The 19,291-nt window shown below is 47.4% G+C and overlaps 1 protein-coding gene across 1 annotated transcript in view; it reads right to left on the bottom strand.

The window, feature by feature from the left end:
• The window catches only part of LOC149344156 (shootin-1-like), a 54,430-nt gene that overhangs the window by 13,635 nt on the left and 21,504 nt on the right, over positions 1-19,291 (bottom strand). The window contains exons 8-11 of the mRNA XM_089546178.1: positions 14,219-14,313; positions 3,454-3,600; positions 2,464-2,602; positions 71-188 (exon numbers count right to left, since the gene is read on the bottom strand). Coding sequence (XP_089402304.1) covers positions 71-188; positions 2,464-2,602; positions 3,454-3,600; positions 14,219-14,313 — 499 coding nt within the window. The remainder of the gene's footprint in view (positions 1-70; positions 189-2,463; positions 2,603-3,453; positions 3,601-14,218; positions 14,314-19,291) is intronic.

The raw sequence follows: 19,291 nt of genomic DNA, 5'->3' as shown, positions 1-19,291 counted from the left end.
TTGTCTCTTTGTGTACCTTGTTTGAAGTGATGGTTCTAGTGACCAAGCGTGCGTCTAGAATGAAGCCCACCTGAGCGGGTTGAAAGGCGGAGGTGGTGGAGGAGGTGGAGGTGGAGGAGGTGGTGGTATGCTGGCAACGGGAGCTGGTCCTGAAGCCTTCCGGTCCAGTTCTTCAATGAGCTGTCTCGCTGCAGCAGCACCACCAGAAAGAAAAAATTATACAGACTCTGTGGGCTTATGCCTGGGGACGGTCCAGCTATCCTTCATTTAAACAAACAGAAACAGTTAGTGAAAGTCACCTGCTCACAAAAAAATGATCACACTCCCACAACACCATGGTTTAAAAGAATTGTCTAGTAGTTTTGAAGGAGAAAAATGGTCTTACATGAAAGGCTAGTTCTCATGTACCAACAATAGTAATGGAAGGCGTCGGGCATAAGAAATTCTTAATACAGTCGAGCCCAATTGACTGAAACTCACTTACTTCAAACTTTCAGTTTATTCATATTGATACTTCAGCCCCATCAATATCAAGTGCGTTAAGAAGGTTGCCTTTAACCCTTTCAGATGCCATTTTTGTTTCTACAGGAAAAAGATACTTTCCCATTTAATAGTATGTTCAGGCCTCAAGAAATATCATTTGTAAGTTCTCCAACAAAAAATACCAGCCGTTGACGACGTTTTTACGGGGGATGTGCAAAATTTGATACAAAGTGTCATAATTGACGGAAACTGCAACATCAGAATGCCGGTACTTGTCAAGTAGACACCAAAAGGATTGTGAAATGAATTCCTATATCCACTACACAGCATAAAAATACAACATATTTGCAGCATGAACGCTGCTAAATTAACCTCAAAAGAAGCAATCACTGCTAGGTGCGGCGCACTTTCAGAAAAAAAAAAGAAAAAAAAAAGTTGTGAGTCTGCTTTGTACACAATTATGTACAGAGCACTTAAAATGGTTAATTTGAACAAAGTTTCAGTCCCCTTTAAATTCAATTTACCGAGAGTTGACTGTATGTGAAATTAATGATAAATGTCCATGGTTTTCAAACAGCTCACATGGACAGTAGCATGAGAGATCGTACACTCACATAACATTGGCATACTATGTACCTATGTAAGCATTATTGTGTGTTATGTGCACCTTCATGTTCTTGTCACAACATCCCCATATACACCCCAGACCTCCTGTGCCTCTGCTATTCCAGCTGTCATCTACTAGCACCCCACACTGCAGTAGTCATAATGTACAGGAACTTCACATGTCGGGCTACACATGCACAGAACCAAGCATTAGTGTAAGCTGGCCTTCAGTGGCCAGCTTACAATAATGATAATGCCTGCCAATCGTTTCCTAGATCAGAAAATATGATTCAGTTCAACAATCAGGATGTTAGATATATATGCGTAATACTTTTAAAAATTTGATGCTCAGGCAACCGATGAGTAAGCTGATTTTCCCACAGAGAACTGCCTCAGGGTAATGAGGCTGAGAAAGATAGCGCAGGAAACAGCCGGTGAGATTTCTATCCTGAAAAAGTACAGCTACGTCTAGACAAGCATGTGGACACAGGCGAGGCAGCCATGAGAATGGCTGGTGATGGCAACATCTGCATTTCATTGTTAGCCACGAGTTAGCTTATAATAAGCTCAGTCTGCAGTGAAGTTGGTGTCTTTATCATTAGCATGTGATAGCCTACTGATTATCATTAGCATGTGATAGCCTACTGATTATCATTAGAATGCGATAACCTACTGATTACCATTAGAATGTGATAACCTACTGATTACCATTAGAATGTGATAACCTACTGATTATCATTAGAATGTGATAACCTACTGATTATCATTAGAATGTGATAACCTACTGATTACCATTAGAATGTGATAACCTACTGATTACCATTAGAATGTGATAACTTACTGATTATCATTAGAATGTGATAACCTACCGATACAGGTCAAATTCAATAGACTGCTGCGTTTTAATGCCAAAGACACAACTCTTTTAGAAGATGAAGGTCTACAAGCTTGCAAAGGCAAAAAAAAAATGAAATAAAGGCCACTTTCACAAGCAAAATGGCATGCACCAATGCAGTTTCTTTTTCTTTTTTTTTGTGGAGATCCCCCGAGGGTACAATACACTGCGATCTAATTCCAAACAGCGATTGCAGAGTCCTTTTCCAGTCCTGAAGCCATGAGCAGAACCAACTGAAGGGGGGAGGAAAAAGTTTCATTTTTAAATTCAATTTTCTCGGCACTAACTGCGTCTTTTGTGGCCAGGCAAACAAACATCAACGTAGCCAGAGGGAGCCCCAGAACTGGTTTTTACAGGGAACAATAATTGGATGGAGTTGTCCGCTCAGGTGTCCCTTCGACAGGATCATGTGACTGCTCAGAATGCTGCTCAAGCTTGAAGCAGGCATGCAACCCCAATACGGTGTTCCCGAATCTCACCCCTCTCCTCGAGCTGCTGCACCCTCTTCTGGGATTCGAACAGCTTCTGCTCGGACTCCCCGAGGCACTGCTTGAGCTCCTCCACCATCTCCCCGGGCTCGTCCCGCGCAGCATCCAACTGCTCACGGAGGGCAGACACCTGGTCCAGGTGGTCACAACAGACGGAGGTCACAACAGGTCACCTACCTTGTCACTGAGAGATGGCATAAGCATCCCACGCTCTGTAGCGGGCAACTCTGCGTCACCTGGCCATCTACTACACATTATCTATTAACAATGCAAAAGCGGGGGCTAGTTGGTATACTTCATACTGATCAAATCGCACTAAAAGGCACAGAAAGACGAAAACACAGATGGAAGAAGTGCACTTCGTCCGTCTGTGTTTTCGTCTTTCTGTGCCTTTTAGCGCGGTTTGATCAGTACACATTACCTACATCGAGAGTCTTCAGACTCATTCGGCTAACATGCATACCAGGATAAATTTGAGGCATTCCGGGACGGACGAAATGTCTCACAAATAGTACACAAAAAAAAGGGGGGGGGGGGGGGCATGAACAGAGCAGAAAGAACACAATGCTGAACTACCCTGGAGCACCATTAACAGCGTTCCATGTGAGACAAAATAGCAGAACAGCATGGCGTGCAATTTAGACCACTGCTTTTCATTGCATTCACTGAGCAGATTTGATTACTGCAATGAGGAAACAGCTCAAGGAAAAATTGTGAGCCAAGAATACTAGGAAATGTTTTCTATGCTCTCAAAATTACACTTCAGACGCCACTATACACCGTTCAACATGCGTGCACTTGTTGCTGAACAAGTGCAGAGGTGACACGTATGCCTGTACGCATACATTAGGAACGTGCCTGATTTTTTTTTCCCATTCAGCATGTTCACCTACATTACAACTTTTTTCAATAGGAACTTCTGGAAGCGGCAGTCGCTCTTTAGAGCCTTGAGAGCACTCGGCCAGCAGCGAGCATGCCCACCTCAGCCTCGTGCTCGGCCTTGGTGGTGGCCGCCTGCATCTCGAGCGCCTGGATCTGGTCGAGGGCAGCCAGCAGCCGTGCCTCGGGCACCATCTGGCCCATGAGGAAGGCACTCTGGCGGACAGCCGCATTGCGCTCCCCTTTCAGCTGCAGAGGAAGGGTGAAAGGGCGCAGTCAAGACTGGAAGAGACCCTGCCCTCCCCCTTGACCCAAGCAACATGCACTGCCCCATCCCATCTCTGTTGAGAGCGATCCTCGAGAAGGTCACAGGTGCTGAGTGGGACCCAAACTACTCAGATGCTGTGCACAGGGACCACCATACCAACAGGATGCGCTGTTGCTCGTCAATAAAAACTATGGAGACGCTTAAGTGATCTTAATAGTCGAATCCGATAATACTACATTTCACATTTGTCGCAGCTTCTGTTGAAACTGTTAGCAAGAAGTGGCCGGATTCTTTTCGAATTATGAAAACAGGTTTATTTTAGGACTTAAGGATACAAGAATGAAATAACTGGATTATTGAAACGTAGGAGGTTCGGCGGATCTGCAGAGTCGGGAGGGCCTCGCCGACGCGTCTCGTATCGTCGGCGCCTCCCGGTCGTCTCTCTCTCAAGCTGCAGCGGTGGGGCTTTTATAGCCTGAGGAACGGTGGCCCCTCCGAACTGGCCAATCCAAAGGCGGCACTCCGAAAGGACCAACCAGCGACCGCGCGGCCAACCGCTTCGAATCTTGCCGCGCGCGCTGGCGTCCGGGGGAGGAGGAAACGGCGCCTCGCTGTCTGGCCTCTTGTGACAAGTCCAGACGTGTTGGTTGAAGATACTTCTCCTTACGACTCCGCTGCCGTAAGGCGCAGCATCATGGCTTGTCAAGGGGGACGCTCGTAGGAGAAAGTTAGGATGCGGGGCGCCTCGTGGTCGCTGAGCAGGAGCGTTAAATGTCGTGTGCTGGCGTGTTGGGACCGCATGGCTCGTAAGAAATGTGAATGCTGACACGGCCTTTCCAAAATTTGCGCCTGTCCTCAGGCGCACGTTGTCGACAGCAATTCTTGGGCGTGCTGGGCGTTCTTCCCCGCGTATCTTGTGGCTTGCGTCCAGCTCGTTCGAATACGCCTTCGCTTCCATCTGGGGAGACGATGCGACTTGTGCGAAGTGCCGTGTTTGTCTCGTTCGTTTCGTTTCTTGGTCCAGGGAGTCGGGCTTGTACCGTGATGCTCACCGATACGACTGCGTCGTCGTTTCCACCTGGGGACCTGATACGACTTATGCGGACTGCCGTGTTTGTCTCGTTCGTAACGTTTCTTGGTCCAGGGAGTCGGGCTTGTTGGATCGTTCCGCATCCTGCCGCGCTTTCGTCGCGGCGCTGGCTTTATGGATGAGCCAGCTCGTCTTGGCAATGGCTTCTGCATTGTAGTAGTAACTTTAGCAGATGCGAAAGGTGCGCCGTGTCGTTGGAAGCACGTCTCGTGGCCAACTCGTGTCGGTAGTGGCTGCTGCACCGTAATATCCGTAGCTGGGGCGCGGGGCCCGTCGTGTCGTAGGGAGCCCGTTCCGTGGCTCGATCTCGGTGACACCGGCTGCTGTACCGTAGTGTCCGTGGCAGGGGCGCGGGGTCCGTTGTGTCGTTGGGAGCCCGTTTCGTTATCTGCTTGCGGTGACACCGGCTGCTGCACCGTAGTGTCCGTGGCAGGGGCGCGGGGTCCGTCGTGTCGTTGGGAGCCCTTTTCGTGGCCCGCTTGCGGCGACACCGTGTGCTGCACCGTAGTGTCCGTGGCAGGGGCGCGGGGTCCGTCGTGTCGTTGGGAGCCCTTTTCGTGGCCCGCTTGCGGCGACACCGTGTGCTGCACCGTAGTGTCCGTGGCAGGGGCGCGGGGTCCGTCGTGTCGTTGGGAGCCCGTTTCGTGGCCCGCTTGCGGCGACACCGTGTGCTGCACCGTAGTGTCCGTGGCAGGGGCGCGGGGTCCGTCGTGCCGTTGGGAGCCCTTTTCGTGGCCCGCTTGCGGCGACACTGTGTGTTGCACCGTAGTGTCCGTGGCAGGGGCGCGGGGTCCGTCGTGTCGTTGGGAGCCCGTTTCGTGGCCCGCTTGCGGCGACACCGTGTGCTGCACCGTAGTGTCCGTGGCAGGGGCGCGGGGTCCGTCGTGTCGTAGGGAGCCCGTTTCGTTGCTGACCTGTGTCGACAGTGGCTGCTGGTCCGTGCTGTCACTCGTATCGTGTGACACTTGTCGTTGAGCAAGAAGCCTCCGCAGATGGTCTCTCTCGGCCAGCAGTCTTTCGAATTCCGCCCTCTCGGCTTGGCGGCGAGCGTTGTCGTCCATGATCCGCGTCACGAGGTCGTCCTTGCGGCCGCTGCACGAAAGTCCTCGGCATCGGAGCTCTTCCACCAGTTGCCGTTTCTTCAAGGTGGTCAGTGCGTTGCGTGCTGCCGATGCCAGAAGGGACAGAATGAGCGGGGACTCCAAGCTCACCGTCGGCGTTCTGCTGGGCTCCACGTTGTCGGCTCGGTCTTCGTTCAGGGGTGACGCCTCTGCAGATCCTGTCGGCTGCGCCATGTTAGCAAGAAGTGGCCGGATTCTTTTCGAATTAAGAAAACAGGTTTAATTTAAAACTTAAGGATACAAGAATGAGATAACTGGATTATTGAAACGTAGGAGGTTCGGCGGATCTGCAGAGTCGGGAGGGCCTCGCCGACGCGTCTCGTGTCGTCGGCGCCTCCCGGTCGTCTCTCTCTCAAGCTGCAGCGGTGGGGCTTTTATAGCCTGAGGAACGGTGGCCCCTCCGAACTGGCCAATCCAAAGGCGGCACTCCGAAAGGACCAACCAGCGACCGCGCGGCCAACCGCTTCGAATCTTGCCGCGCGCGCTGGCGTCCGGGGGAGGAGGAAACGGCGCCTCGCTGTCTGGCCTCTTGTGACAAGTCCAGACGTGTTGGTTGAAGATACTTCTCCTTACGACTCCGCTGCCGTAAGGCGCAGCATCATGGCTTGTCAAGGGGGACGCTCGTAGGAGAAAGTTAGGATGCGGGGCGCCTCGTGGTCGCTGAGCAGGAGCGTTAAATGTCGTGTGCTGGCGTGTTGGGACCGCATGGCTCGTAAGAAATGTGAATGCTGACACGGCCTTTCCAAAATTTGCGCCTGTCTTCAGGCGCACGTTGTCGACAGCAATTCTTGGGCATGCTGGGCGTTCTTCCCCGCGTATCTTGTGGCTTGCGTCCAGCTCGTTCGAATACGCCTTCGCTTCCATCTGGGGAGACGATGCGACTTGTGCGAAGTGCCGTGTTTGTCTCGTTCGTTTCGTTTCTTGGTCCAGGGAGTCGGGCTTGTACCGTGATGCTCACCGATACGACTGCGTCGTCGTTTCCACCTGGGGACCTGATACGACTTATGCGGACTGCCGTGTTTGTCTCGTTCGTAACGTTTCTTGGTCCAGGGAGTCGGGCTTGTTGGATCGTTCCGCATCCTGCCGCGCTTTCGTCGCGGCGCTGGCTTTATGGATGAGCCAGCTCGTCTTGGCAATGGCTTCTGCATTGTAGTAGTAACTTTAGCAGATGCGAAAGGTGCGCCGTGTCGTTGGAAGCACGTCTCGTGGCCAACTCGTGTCGGTAGTGGCTGCTGCACCGTAATATCCGTAGCTGGGGCGCGGGGCCCGTCGTGTCGTAGGGAGCCCGTTCCGTGGCTCGATCTCGGTGACACCGGCTGCTGTACCGTAGTGTCCGTGGCAGGGGCGCGGGGTCCGTTGTGTCGTTGGGAGCCCGTTTCGTTATCTGCTTGCGGTGACACCGGCTGCTGCACCGTAGTGTCCGTGGCAGGGGCGCGGGGTCCGTCGTGTCGTTGGGAGCCCTTTTCGTGGCCCGCTTGCGGCGACACCGTGTGCTGCACCGTAGTGTCCGTGGCAGGGGCGCGGGGTCCGTCGTGTCGTTGGGAGCCCTTTTCGTGGCCCGCTTGCGGCGACACCGTGTGCTGCACCGTAGTGTCCGTGGCAGGGGCGCGGGGTCCGTCGTGTCGTTGGGAGCCCGTTTCGTGGCCCGCTTGCGGCGACACCGTGTGCTGCACCGTAGTGTCCGTGGCAGGGGCGCGGGGTCCGTCGTGCCGTTGGGAGCCCTTTTCGTGGCCCGCTTGCGGCGACACCGTGTGCTGCACCGTAGTGTCCGTGGCAGGGGCGCGGGGTCCGTCGTGTCGTTGGGAGCCCGTTTCGTGGCCCGCTTGCGGCGACACCGTGTGCTGCACCGTAGTGTCCGTGGCAGGGGCGCGGGGTCCGTCGTGTCGTAGGGAGCCCGTTTCGTTGCTGACCTGTGTCGACAGTGGCTGCTGGTCCGTGCTGTCACTCGTATCGTGTGACACTTGTCGTTGAGCAAGAAGCCTCCGCAGATGGTCTCTCTCGGCCAGCAGTCTTTCGAATTCCGCCCTCTCGGCTTGGCGGCGAGCGTTGTCGTCCATGATCCGCGTCACGAGGTCGTCCTTGCGGCCGCTGCACGAAAGTCCTCGGCATCGGAGCTCTTCCACCAGTTGCCGTTTCTTCAAGGTGGTCAGTGCGTTGCGTGCTGCCGATGCCAGAAGGGACAGAATGAGCGGGGACTCCAAGCTCACCGTCGGCGTTCTGCTGGGCTCCACGTTGTCGGCTCGGTCTTCGTTCAGGGGTGACGCCTCTGCAGATCCTGTCGACTGCGCCATGTTAGCAAGAAGTGGCCGGATTCTTTTCGAATTATGAAAACAGGTTTATTTTAGGACTTAAGGATACAAGAATGAAATAACTGGATTATTGAAACGTAGGAGGTTCGGCGGATCTGCAGAGTCGGGAGGGCCTCGCCGACGCGTCTCGTATCGTCGGCGCCTCCCGGTCGTCTCTCTCTCAAGCTGCAGCGGTGGGGCTTTTATAGCCTGAGGAACGGTGGCCCCTCCGAACTGGCCAATCCAAAGGCGGCACTCCGAAAGGACCAACCAGCGACCGCGCGGCCAACCGCTTCGAATCTTGCCGCGCGCGCTGGCGTCCGGGGGAGGAGGAAACGGCGCCTCGCTGTCTGGCCTCTTGTGACAAGTCCAGACGTGTTGGTTGAAGATACTTCTCCTTACGACTCCGCTGCCGTAAGGCGCAGCATCATGGCTTGTCAAGGGGGACGCTCGTAGGAGAAAGTTAGGATGCGGGGCGCCTCGTGGTCGCTGAGCAGGAGCGTTAAATGTCGTGTGCTGGCGTGTTGGGACCGCATGGCTCGTAAGAAATGTGAATGCTGACAAAACCCCTGCGTGTGTTTGCGTCAACTTTTTTTGCAATTGTCCGCCCATCAACCGCCACATTAAGATTGCAGGCATCCACTATGTTGTGACGGTGCACACATTTGCATGTGAAACCTCGTTAAACCGTAGTTGGCCGGAACCCGGAAAAAGTAAGTACTAAACGGTAGTACCGCTTAACAGGAGTAGCATAAAATCGCCCACTTACCTACCAAAAAACAAAACCAGAGATCAGTAGTAGTTGAAAGAAGGAAAAAAAAACATGCAGCCTTTATTTTGCACTGAAAAAGTCGGCAATCTTCGTTTGACGCCGCGGTGTTCTGGCAGCGACAACAGCAGCCTCAAACTCATTTAGGCCGCGAGCCAGCTTCTCGGCCAGTCCCCTTTTTTCAGCGAACAGCCGCATCACGTTTACAGCGCGCGCAGCCTCTGCCACTGTTGGGCCCAAATCACCCTCACTTTCCACGTCGTCCTCATCACTGTCCGGCGCGCAGGCACTGCGCGCTACCCACTCGAAAGTAGCGCGGGGAGGAGGTGAAGCGGGCGCGGCTTTGGCCGCTTATCTGTTCTTTCAGCCAGCGTCGGCTTCGCGGTTGTTGCTGCTGCGACACACACGCGTCTTATCTTTTCTCTTTATCTTTCCTCTGATCTTTTAACTCTCCTCTATCTGCACTAGGCAGCGGTGGTGGCTCGGCTGAGCCGGTAGGCAGGGTGCAATTTCCTTTCACCCTTCTCTCAGTCGCAACAAAACAGCAACAAGCAGCGCACGACTGCTGCGACACAACAAAGCACACAAAAAAAAAAAAAGACGCCAGCTGCTTCGGCCGCCGCTAACCTCGCTTCCCTCGCCCTTTCTCACGCTGCTGATGACGATGACCATACCGATCGCCTATGAGCAGTACAGTAGCGCCGCTCGTGGCAGTATTTTTTCTTTTTGCTCTCGGCGCACCGGCTTTGCGGGCTGCGGAGTGAAGTCGAATTAACCGACGCACGACAAAATTTGTTCGAATTAACGAGAGTTTCGCCCCATAGACTCTTATGTATAATTGTAGGGACCTCGCGTGCGCGTCGAGTTATCCGATTTTCCGAATTATGGCCTCCGCGATCGGCTCCGGCGGCTCGCCGTCGCGGAGGCCACGGGTAGTTATTGCTGCCGCGGCAATAAAACCCCCAAAGATGGCGCTAGTTGTATGATTACCAACTTTGGCGCCAATTTGTCATTAGAACCGTCCTTTGGGTCGGTGCTACCGGCGTGAATTCGTCACGCGCGAGTGCGACGAAAAGTGAAAATGGTACGTGCTAACCGATACGACCGCGATAAGCTGGTACGGTTTATGCGGATGCAAAATGCATTATGTTCAATGGGTGCTCAGTCGGGGACTTGACTTCACTACTTTTAAAACGAAAGTACTGTTTAAGCGGGTACGTTTTAACGAGGTTTTACTGTATAACAGTGTTTTTCTGATTTTTGATTCTCATCTTACCTCTCTTCACGAATCAGTGAATTTCGCAACACTAGATGGCCTCGGGTTGCTCCTAGCATGAACTCTAAAGCTGTTTAGGTTGCCATCTAGAAACCAGGTTGTCCACAACCCAGTGAGCAGGTTGTGATGACGTCACAAGATCACATGACCTCTCTCAACCAATCAGCGAATTTCATGACACTAGATGGCCCTGAGTTGCCCCTGACATGAACTCTAATGCTGTCTGGTTGCCATCTAGAAAGCAGGTTGTCCACAACCCGGTGAGCAGGTTGTGATGACGTCACAACATCACATGACCTCACTCAACCAATCAGCAAATTTCATGACTTCGGACGGCGGATTTTGCCCCTGACATGAACCCTGTTGCTGTCGCATTAGACGACTTCACAGGAGTTGGTGGCCCCTGATGCCACTGTCATCATTAGGGTAGTGCTGTTAAATGAAAGCTGTGCCAACTAGGTATAATACTGGACTGCAGTGGAGAATGCTGGAGAGAGCAGGCCCAGAAAGAATGCGGAAGTATGCGGGGGCTCTGTTGTGAATAAATTAATTAATCGGTTCCACTCTGCCCGAAATGACCAGCTAAGAGGGCACCCTGCATGAGCACAGATACAAGTAGTAGTTACACTTCAGCTAAATCACTAGGATACTCATGTTTAGAAGCAGTCCATCAGCACGTTCAATACAATACCCATGTTGTCAACGACAGGGGACTCCAAAGTTCTAGCGAAGAAACGCATTCATTTTGGAGGAATTGAAAAAAGTGCTGAATGCTGGTCTTTACATTTTTGCTCACATATCAGAAGCAAGTTGGTCAAGTCGTCACGCCAGTTATGCACACTGCAGGAAAAAGGCCTGCATTAATTTGCAATTAATTCCATCCTGGACCAGCTGTGGCCGCCTCATAAGTGCGAACTACGCAACAAAAACTTGCCCAAGCTGAAAGCGTCTACACCACTGTTTAACTGTGCGTTAGTTCGGGGCATTTTTTTCATAGTCGTTCCACAACATCATGAAAAGCGAACCAACACAATCCTCTCCACTCCGTTTAATTCTGGGTCTGACCTCACATCATGAGTTACCAACCTCTCTCAGTATTTTCTTCACACAACCTCTGGCACAGCTCAGTGGTGTCCGTAGTCAACATACTCTACATTCTTGAACTTGTCCTACTTTTATGCTAAATGCCCTGGTTTTATTTGCCCCAGGCTATCTGCAGCTACCTTTATAGTGAAGGAAAAAAAAAAGCACTGTAAAACAAAAGCAGCTTCTCTTTTCTGCATGAATCTTTGTCTTCACTCTCAAGAAATACTGCATCACTTTTCCCACAAAATTCCCAAGTATAATTATCTCTAATGGTGACAACTAATATTACCTGGCAATGTTGAATTGAGGCTCAATTCGTCCGCACTCTGTTATGCATGTCAACTGGCCCAGGTATATGAGCGCTTGTACACGACATTTTCCCATGCCTTGTATGCAAATTAAACCACAGCTTTCGTGTTTGTACATATATTACTAAATAAATCCAATTTCATCCAACTGCATTTGTTTTAGACTTCCATAGATGACACTTTCCCATGCCTTTATGCAAATGAAACCACAGCTCTGGTGTTTGTATATACTTCTAAATAAATCCAACTTCATCCAGCTGTATTTCATTTGTTTTAGACCTCCATAGCACACCCATTACTATTCTGAATTACTCTTTGAGGATTAGAAGAGCGAACACATGGCTAGTAGCAAGTCATAAACACCAGCTCAAACTGCACATGACTTGTGGTTTTAATCTTTACCAACTGTAGACAACCTCACAAGCACTGTAACTTGGCACTCTCTATCAAGCAGTTAAACCTTCATGGCAGCTGTAGTACACCACTGAAGGTTCCTCCACAGATAGCTACGACCAAAATATGGTAATAATAGTGTCATTTAATGGTATTTTTTTTATTTTTTAATGTTATGCATTAAATACTCACTGATGTTGTTGTGTTGTGTTGTGTTTTATGGCACATAGGCAGCTAAGGCCATCATGCGCCAAGCACAAGGAATGGAAAATGTTTTCTGCGGGATTTAATGAAAATGTGGAACGTGATCGGTGGTGTAAAGGGCCTAAAAAATGTAACTACCTAGTAATAACGGAGAAGACGAGATCTAGCAGTGGCTAATGGTAAAAGCTTTAAAAAGGTCAGGTAGCCTCAGCGGCCATCCTTGGCTTGCCAAGGATGTCGAGGATCCCAACCAATAAAATAAAAACCTCAGCCTTCTTCACATGAATGAGAAAGTGGCTGAGGTGTACCATGCAATAGAGTGAACCAGTGGTTCATTAATTATAGTTTTTTCAGTACGCCTGCTTCTTTTAAAAAGCTAAATATAGAAGGAATGTTAACAATGGCATTATCGTCTAAGAGCAGTGCTGGATGAAAAGGAATGAATTCTCTATAAAATTGACTAAAGTACTTTTTTCTCAGTTTTTCAAGTTTAACACAAGAGATTAAAATATGGTTAACCGTAAGTTCGTCTCCGCATTCTTCGCAAACAGGTTTGTCTTTTTTTGCAAGGAGAAAGTTGTGTGTAAGGTGCGTGTGGCCTATTCGGAGACGGCATAAGATAACATCTTTAAAACGTTCCTGGTGGACACACGACTTAAATTCACCTAAAACTGGTTTTACCAAGTGCAGTTCCTACCCATTCAAGAAGGCGAAAGACTTGTGCTGCGCAATTATTTTTACTTCACAATTCCAAGCCGACTGCCACTTTTTCCTTAGTTTCCTTTCTATTGATTTCATGCAGTCATTACAGGGTATACTTACTTTTTTAATTTCCTTTCCACGAGACTTAGCAGCACACAAATCTGCTCTCTCGTTGCCTGTTATTCCAACATGACTAGGTACCCAGCAGAGTTTTATGTTTTGTCCTTGAGCTGTGGCTGTTACTATGTCTTGTATGATGCCACCAAGTATAGGAGTGATAGCGTTTCGAGAGTGGAGAGCTGTAATTACACTTAAGGAGTCTGTATAAATAATACTGTTTGGGAGGTTCTCGTTAACTATTTTTTCTATGGCCATACAGATTGCGTAACTTTCTGCAGTGAAGATGGATGTGCACTGTGGAAGTCTTATTGTTTTCTCCGAACTCCCTCGTACCACTGCGCTTCCTACGTAAACATCTGTTTTTGATCCATCCGTGTAGAAATCCGTACAACTATTGTATTTTTCTTCTAGTGCAAGGAATTCTTGTATTATATGTTGTTGTGGAGTTTGTTTTTTATGGAAGTGTGTAAGAGTGAGGTCACAGATTGCAGGAAAATTGTACCATGGAGGCAGTGGATTTCGTCTTGGTGCAATGAGAGGTAATGTGTCTAGAACGCCGAGGTTTTGGCACATCTCTTCAAAACGCAGGAGGAGTGGCCTTACAGCTAGTGGCTTGTCGTTATACAGTGTTCTTGATGGGCATTTTGTGACTATGGGGTAACATAGGTGTTTGGGCAGCGAACGGATTTTTAATATGTACGAGCATGTGAGCATGGTTCTTCGGTCTGTAAGTGATGGTTCGTTGGTTTCTGCATAAAGACTGTTTATAGGTGACGTCCTGTATGCACCGGTGGAAAGATGCAAACCTAAGTTGTGTACTGGATCTAGTCGTTTAAGGTATGATGGTCTCGCTGAGCCATACACTATACATCCTTAATCAAGGATAGAGTGTACTACAGAGCGGTAAATCACTGATATCACTGATATCAATACTCTTTGTCATACACTTGTTGATGCACATCCATGTATTACCAGGGCCTGCCACATAAGCTTACACCAACTAAGTTTTTTTTTTTATCCTGCACAGTGGCCAACCCATTGGTTGTTTCATAAGACACAGCCACAACTGTTGCTATCTGTTAAGTTTTCACCCCAAAAGACCTTACCTCCCGAACTGAGCAACCAGCAAAGGCCACCGGCTTCATTTCACGTGACCAACCATGCGCCACTGTTTTCAGAAAGACCGTGAACATGCACAGCTCAGGCTCTGAGCTGAGATGAAACAAGTGAATCAGAACTGACCCTGGCGGTCTCCTTCTCCCGGGCCCTGTTCCGTTCCGACTCGTCGTCAAACTTCTTGCGCAGTTCAAAGAATTCCCGGGCAGCCAGCACAGACACTGCAACCAAAATGGAGGAGTGCTTCAGGTGACAACTGTGCTCGCAGCATGCTTAAGGGGGGAGCTGGGTCTTGAAAAAGAAAATTTTTTGTGAATGAAGTCACAATAATGGCATCTTGAAGAAACATGTATTTTTGCATGATGATTCCAAATAAGTAATTTAATTCTATGTAAAACAAGTCCTTGTACACTTATATGATATGTTATGTAACTTTTTGTCAACAGCTTTCAATAAATTTTGCTGCAGGAAACTTGCTAGGATGCATACCATTGGCTTGTCTTGACATCAAACTATGCAATAAAGGCGAAGTTATTATCCTGCCTATCATAGAAGTTGAGTTACAGGGTTTTGAATTTGCCACTTCACAAATGGAAAGAAATTGATGATTTCAAAATCCTATAGCTCAACTTCTATAACAGGCAGGATGATAATTTTACCCTTATTGCATAGCTTGATGTCAAGAGAAACCAATAGCGTGCAGTCTAACAAGTTCCCTGCAGTGGAATTTTCTCAAACTCTCGGCAAAAGTTACCTAACATATTGCTTAAGTGCACAAGGACTTGTTGTACATAAAATTAAACTACATATTTGGAATCAGCACATAAAAATACATCTTCTCAGAAAATTTTATGGTTGTTACTTCATTAAACAAGATTTATTCCTAAGACCCCCTTCCCGCCTTAAGTGGGGAGCCTGGTCTTGAAAAAAATTTATTAAAGTAGTCACAATTAAGAAATCTTCAGGGAACACGTATTTTAGCATGCCGATTATAAATATGCCATTGAATTTCACGCAAACAATTTCTCGAGCACTTATGTTGTTATGCAAGTTTTTTGTGAAGAGCTTTGAAGAAAGTTTGCCGCAGAGAACTCGCTAAAATGCATGCCACTGGGTTCTCTTGACATCTAGGAATGCAATAATGGCAAAATTATCATCCTGCCCGTCACAAAACATGAGTTATAAGGTATTGAAGCTGCCACTCCAGATACAGGAGTACAAACTTTTCTTCGCATTTTTGAAGTGGCGTTATAGGGTTAGTTATAGTGGAGTTATAGGGCTTTAAAACCCTATAACTCAACTTTCATGATAGGCAGCATGATAATTTTACCCTTACTGCATTCCTTTATGTCACGAGAACCCATAACGTACATTTCCGCAAGTTCTCTGCAGTAAGAGGGCTTGACAGCCTTGCTACTCTGCCACCCTCTACTCGTGGCCTCATGTTATATTAAAGTATTTTCGACACAACAGATCGGTCAGCAAGGTAATATGGCTCCTCATCAGTACACACCGTAAATAACAATTTCTGCAATCTTGTAAAACGTTTTAGCGCAAACAGACAGAGACCACGAGAAAGAAGACAAACACAAGCGCCATAGCACTTGCATATGTCGTGTCCCCCTTCTCATGATGTGTGTGTGTCTGTGCTAAAACTTTTTACCAGATCAACATGCACCAACTCATCCTAAAAGAAGTTTAATAAATAATTTTTGTGAGAACCTAATTTTCCTATTTTTTTGTAAACTGCGAAAATTAGTTCTGTGAATAATTTGGACAAAACGTCAAATTATAACTCAAATCAACACACTGGCTATGCATGCTTTGGTTTGGTTTATTGGGGTTTAACGTCCCGAAGCAACTCTGGCTATCAGGAACGCCGTACTGAAGGACTCCGGAAATTTCGACCACCTGGGGTTCTTTAACGTGCACTGACATCGCGCAGTACACAGGCCTCTAGAATTTCGCCTTCATCGAAATTCGGCCGCCGCGGCTGGGATTGAACCCGCGTCTGTCGGGTCAGCAGCCGAGCACTGTAACCACTGAGCCACCGCGGCAGGGCAGCTATGCATATATATATTTCACACAAATAAATATTGTAAGCAGAATTCATACTTGGCCAAAAGACATTTATTTCATGTCTCTCAAAGTGTATGGGTAAATACGTGAACTACCACAATATCTGCCAATACATGAGAGAGCTCCTGCTAGAAACGTCAAAGGCCGTTCCTTATCTAATGCACACCCCATACTTGAGCCTTATCTTCAGAAGGCTCCTTATCTATTACACCCTAAGACTTCCTGCTAGAATGTGCGCTGCAAATGCGGGTCACGATGTAATGTTGAGCCATGTTCCTGCCTTTGCAGTGTCCAAAGGTTTGGCCACATGCAGAGATAAAGGAATGCACTAAGTGGTGTACAACGTTTGGCTCACAAGATTGAATCTCCGTAAAATAGCCTTAAAAAGCACTTTTACCAAGTAGCACATTTCGCCGCCAGCTAGCATATCTCAACACATTCGTCATCCTTTCCAAGTGTTTTGCACACGTGTCAGTACTGTTACTAGTGCCGTATTTTTTGTTTGTTTTTTCACCATGTTTCTGTAGACTGGAACGACCTCTCCAATGACATCGCTACCATCACGTGCCCATCCACATGCGCCAAAGCTTTTACCAACCACTTCTTAACTTACCACTTGTTCAACTTGATTTTTCGTACCCACACCTTATGTAATACCCCCAGAGGGTCTTTAAGGCATTAAAATGAAATTAGATACCCAGTTCGCAAAAAAAAAAAAAAGGTTCCTTGCAGTAATTTAGAAGGTTCACCCCATGAGCAAGGCACAGAAGAAGACTGACCATCTTGGTCAAACATTAGACTTGAAGAAAACCAACTTGAGAGGGACTTTGGGCAAAAGTCACAATTATTGAACAAAAGTGACTTTATGGATTGTTGTTGCAGTCAATTACAACACTGTCGGTGTTGCAACACAATACAAGAACATGTCCGCAAAGTTTCTCCCTTATCTGAGTGGTAGACAACGAGAAATATGACTTTAATAAAGCACTGAGGGAACATGGAAAGTAAGTAGCAAAAAACAGCCTATGAACCCAATTTTCAAAGCGATCTACTATATGACTGTCAACCGGAATTAGTTGTGAACTTCACAGACCCTCACTGCACACTATATAAGCATCGTGTTCCAGAGTTTTGCAGTGCATATTAGTAGTGCTGCAGAAGATGCAGTGAAGAAAGCACAAAAGCAAACTTTTACCTCATGAAACTTTTGTAAACTCCTGAGGCAGGTTTTGAAGCTTCTTTGAACATGTGTATACCTTAGATAAAATTTCGAATCTCTTGAAACTCTGAGTAACATTTTCTTTGTTGATGAGTTTTTGTTATAGACTAGTCTGGAAAACTACTATTTAAAAAACACCCACGAGAAAACGAAACTTATTATTTCACTGAACTTTTTTGGGCCCAAAAAATATATGAAGAGTTCAGCTGTGGGCTTTTTTATATAGCTTTGAGCATTTTCTACTAAAAAGATAATATTTTCAAAGTACAGTCAAACCACAGAAACAAAGTTTGCCCTTCAAGAGGTATACTTTTCAATTTAATTGCCATACCTGGAAAATTTCTCAGTGAAATACATTCACTTCCTACTTTTAGTATTTTTTTTTAAAGGCAATTCCGGCGTTTTTCGCGCCTCCAAGGATTTTACAGAAATTTCCAGGGTAAGTTTTTCCTGTGTTTTCTGGCCATTTATGCTAAATTTCACAGCCGAGTGACTACTTGTTGCAGCGCAAATGAATTTTAAAATTTTCTATTTCGTGGTCTCAATCGGATCGATTTCCATATGCAACCTTGCATGGGTGATGTCACAGGTTGTCACAATCGTTAATATTTACTTTGTGTTAGTGGAACAATAATATTTAATGCTTGTTTTTGGTTACTTCAGACACATAATGACCTAAATTGCCGCTTATGGTCGCCAGTTTGGCCAATCAAAGCGCACATAATAAGTTTTGGGACATTATCTGTGACGTCATAAGCAAGTACGCTGTGATGTCAAAGTTGAGTCGAAAAAGAGTTTTGGTTTTGGTTTCCACTGTTTTAAAATACTTTTACTCGGTATTTTGAAAAACGGTTTTTTGTACCGGACAGAGGAGACTCTAAAGAATACAAGAGAAAATGTTCAAAAAACCCCCAGAGTTGCCCTTTAAAACTCCTTTAGGCTTGTGCAAACATTGATTTCTAATTGAAAGTGAATCCAAAATCAATAGTAATTTGCTTCAAAGACCTTTATTTTAGTATGTAAAAGAAAAGATTAATGGCATAAGCATGCATTTTTAAAACTATTTTTGTTTCTATAACACACGGGGCCAGTACATACAGAAATGTCCACTGATTTCATAAATTACACAAGAAGTTTCTAACAAAGCCTCTTGAATACTACATGGAAAACCATCTGCAGCTACTTGGCAATGGACCAGTGACAGTGGGTAAATATAAAATGAACAAATAAAATTGTACTGGACGTAATCGTTCAAACGACTAATGGCAAGTGTTTCTGAAAAGCTGTTCACTCATGAAGAATTACACTTCGAAGTTTGAACACCAGATATTTGGAAATCAAATGTCAAATCTGTGGGCTTGAATGTTTGAAGTTATCAAATAGGCACATAAGCCTGCAACATACTGCAGGAATGCATATACTAGTACTAATTATGCGTCAAACCTGAAAATTTATTGAAATCAGACAAGTGGTTTACATTACCCCACTTTTAGCCTCGCATCTCCCATTAATGATCTTCTTCATTTTTACCTCAACATAATGGCTTCAGCCCCGCTGCGGTGGCTCAGTGGTTATGGCGCTTGGCTGCTGACCCGAAAAACACAGGTTTGATCCTGGCCGCGGCGGCTGAATTTCAATGAAGTCAAAATTCTAGGGGCCCGCGTGCTGTACGATGTCAGTGCACGTTAAAGAACCCCAGGTGGTCGAAATTTCCGGAGCTCTTCACTACGGCGTCCCTCATAGCCTGAGTCAGTTTGGGACGTTAAACCCCAATAAACCAAACCAATCCCTAATGGCCTCACAGAGGGAGCCATGCAAGCAAACATTTCCCGAGCCTAATAACATTCTCAGTCCCATGAAGTGACTTGTGGCTTCCTCAAAGTTCTTTGCCATGACTGCCA

The sequence above is a fragment of the Amblyomma mixtum genome, chromosome 5 (genome assembly GCF_055824585.1).
Source record: "Amblyomma mixtum isolate Tamu chromosome 5, ASM5582458v1, whole genome shotgun sequence".
Taxonomy (NCBI): domain Eukaryota; kingdom Metazoa; phylum Arthropoda; class Arachnida; order Ixodida; family Ixodidae; genus Amblyomma; species Amblyomma mixtum.
This window is presented reverse-complemented; position numbering and strand designations above follow the sequence as displayed.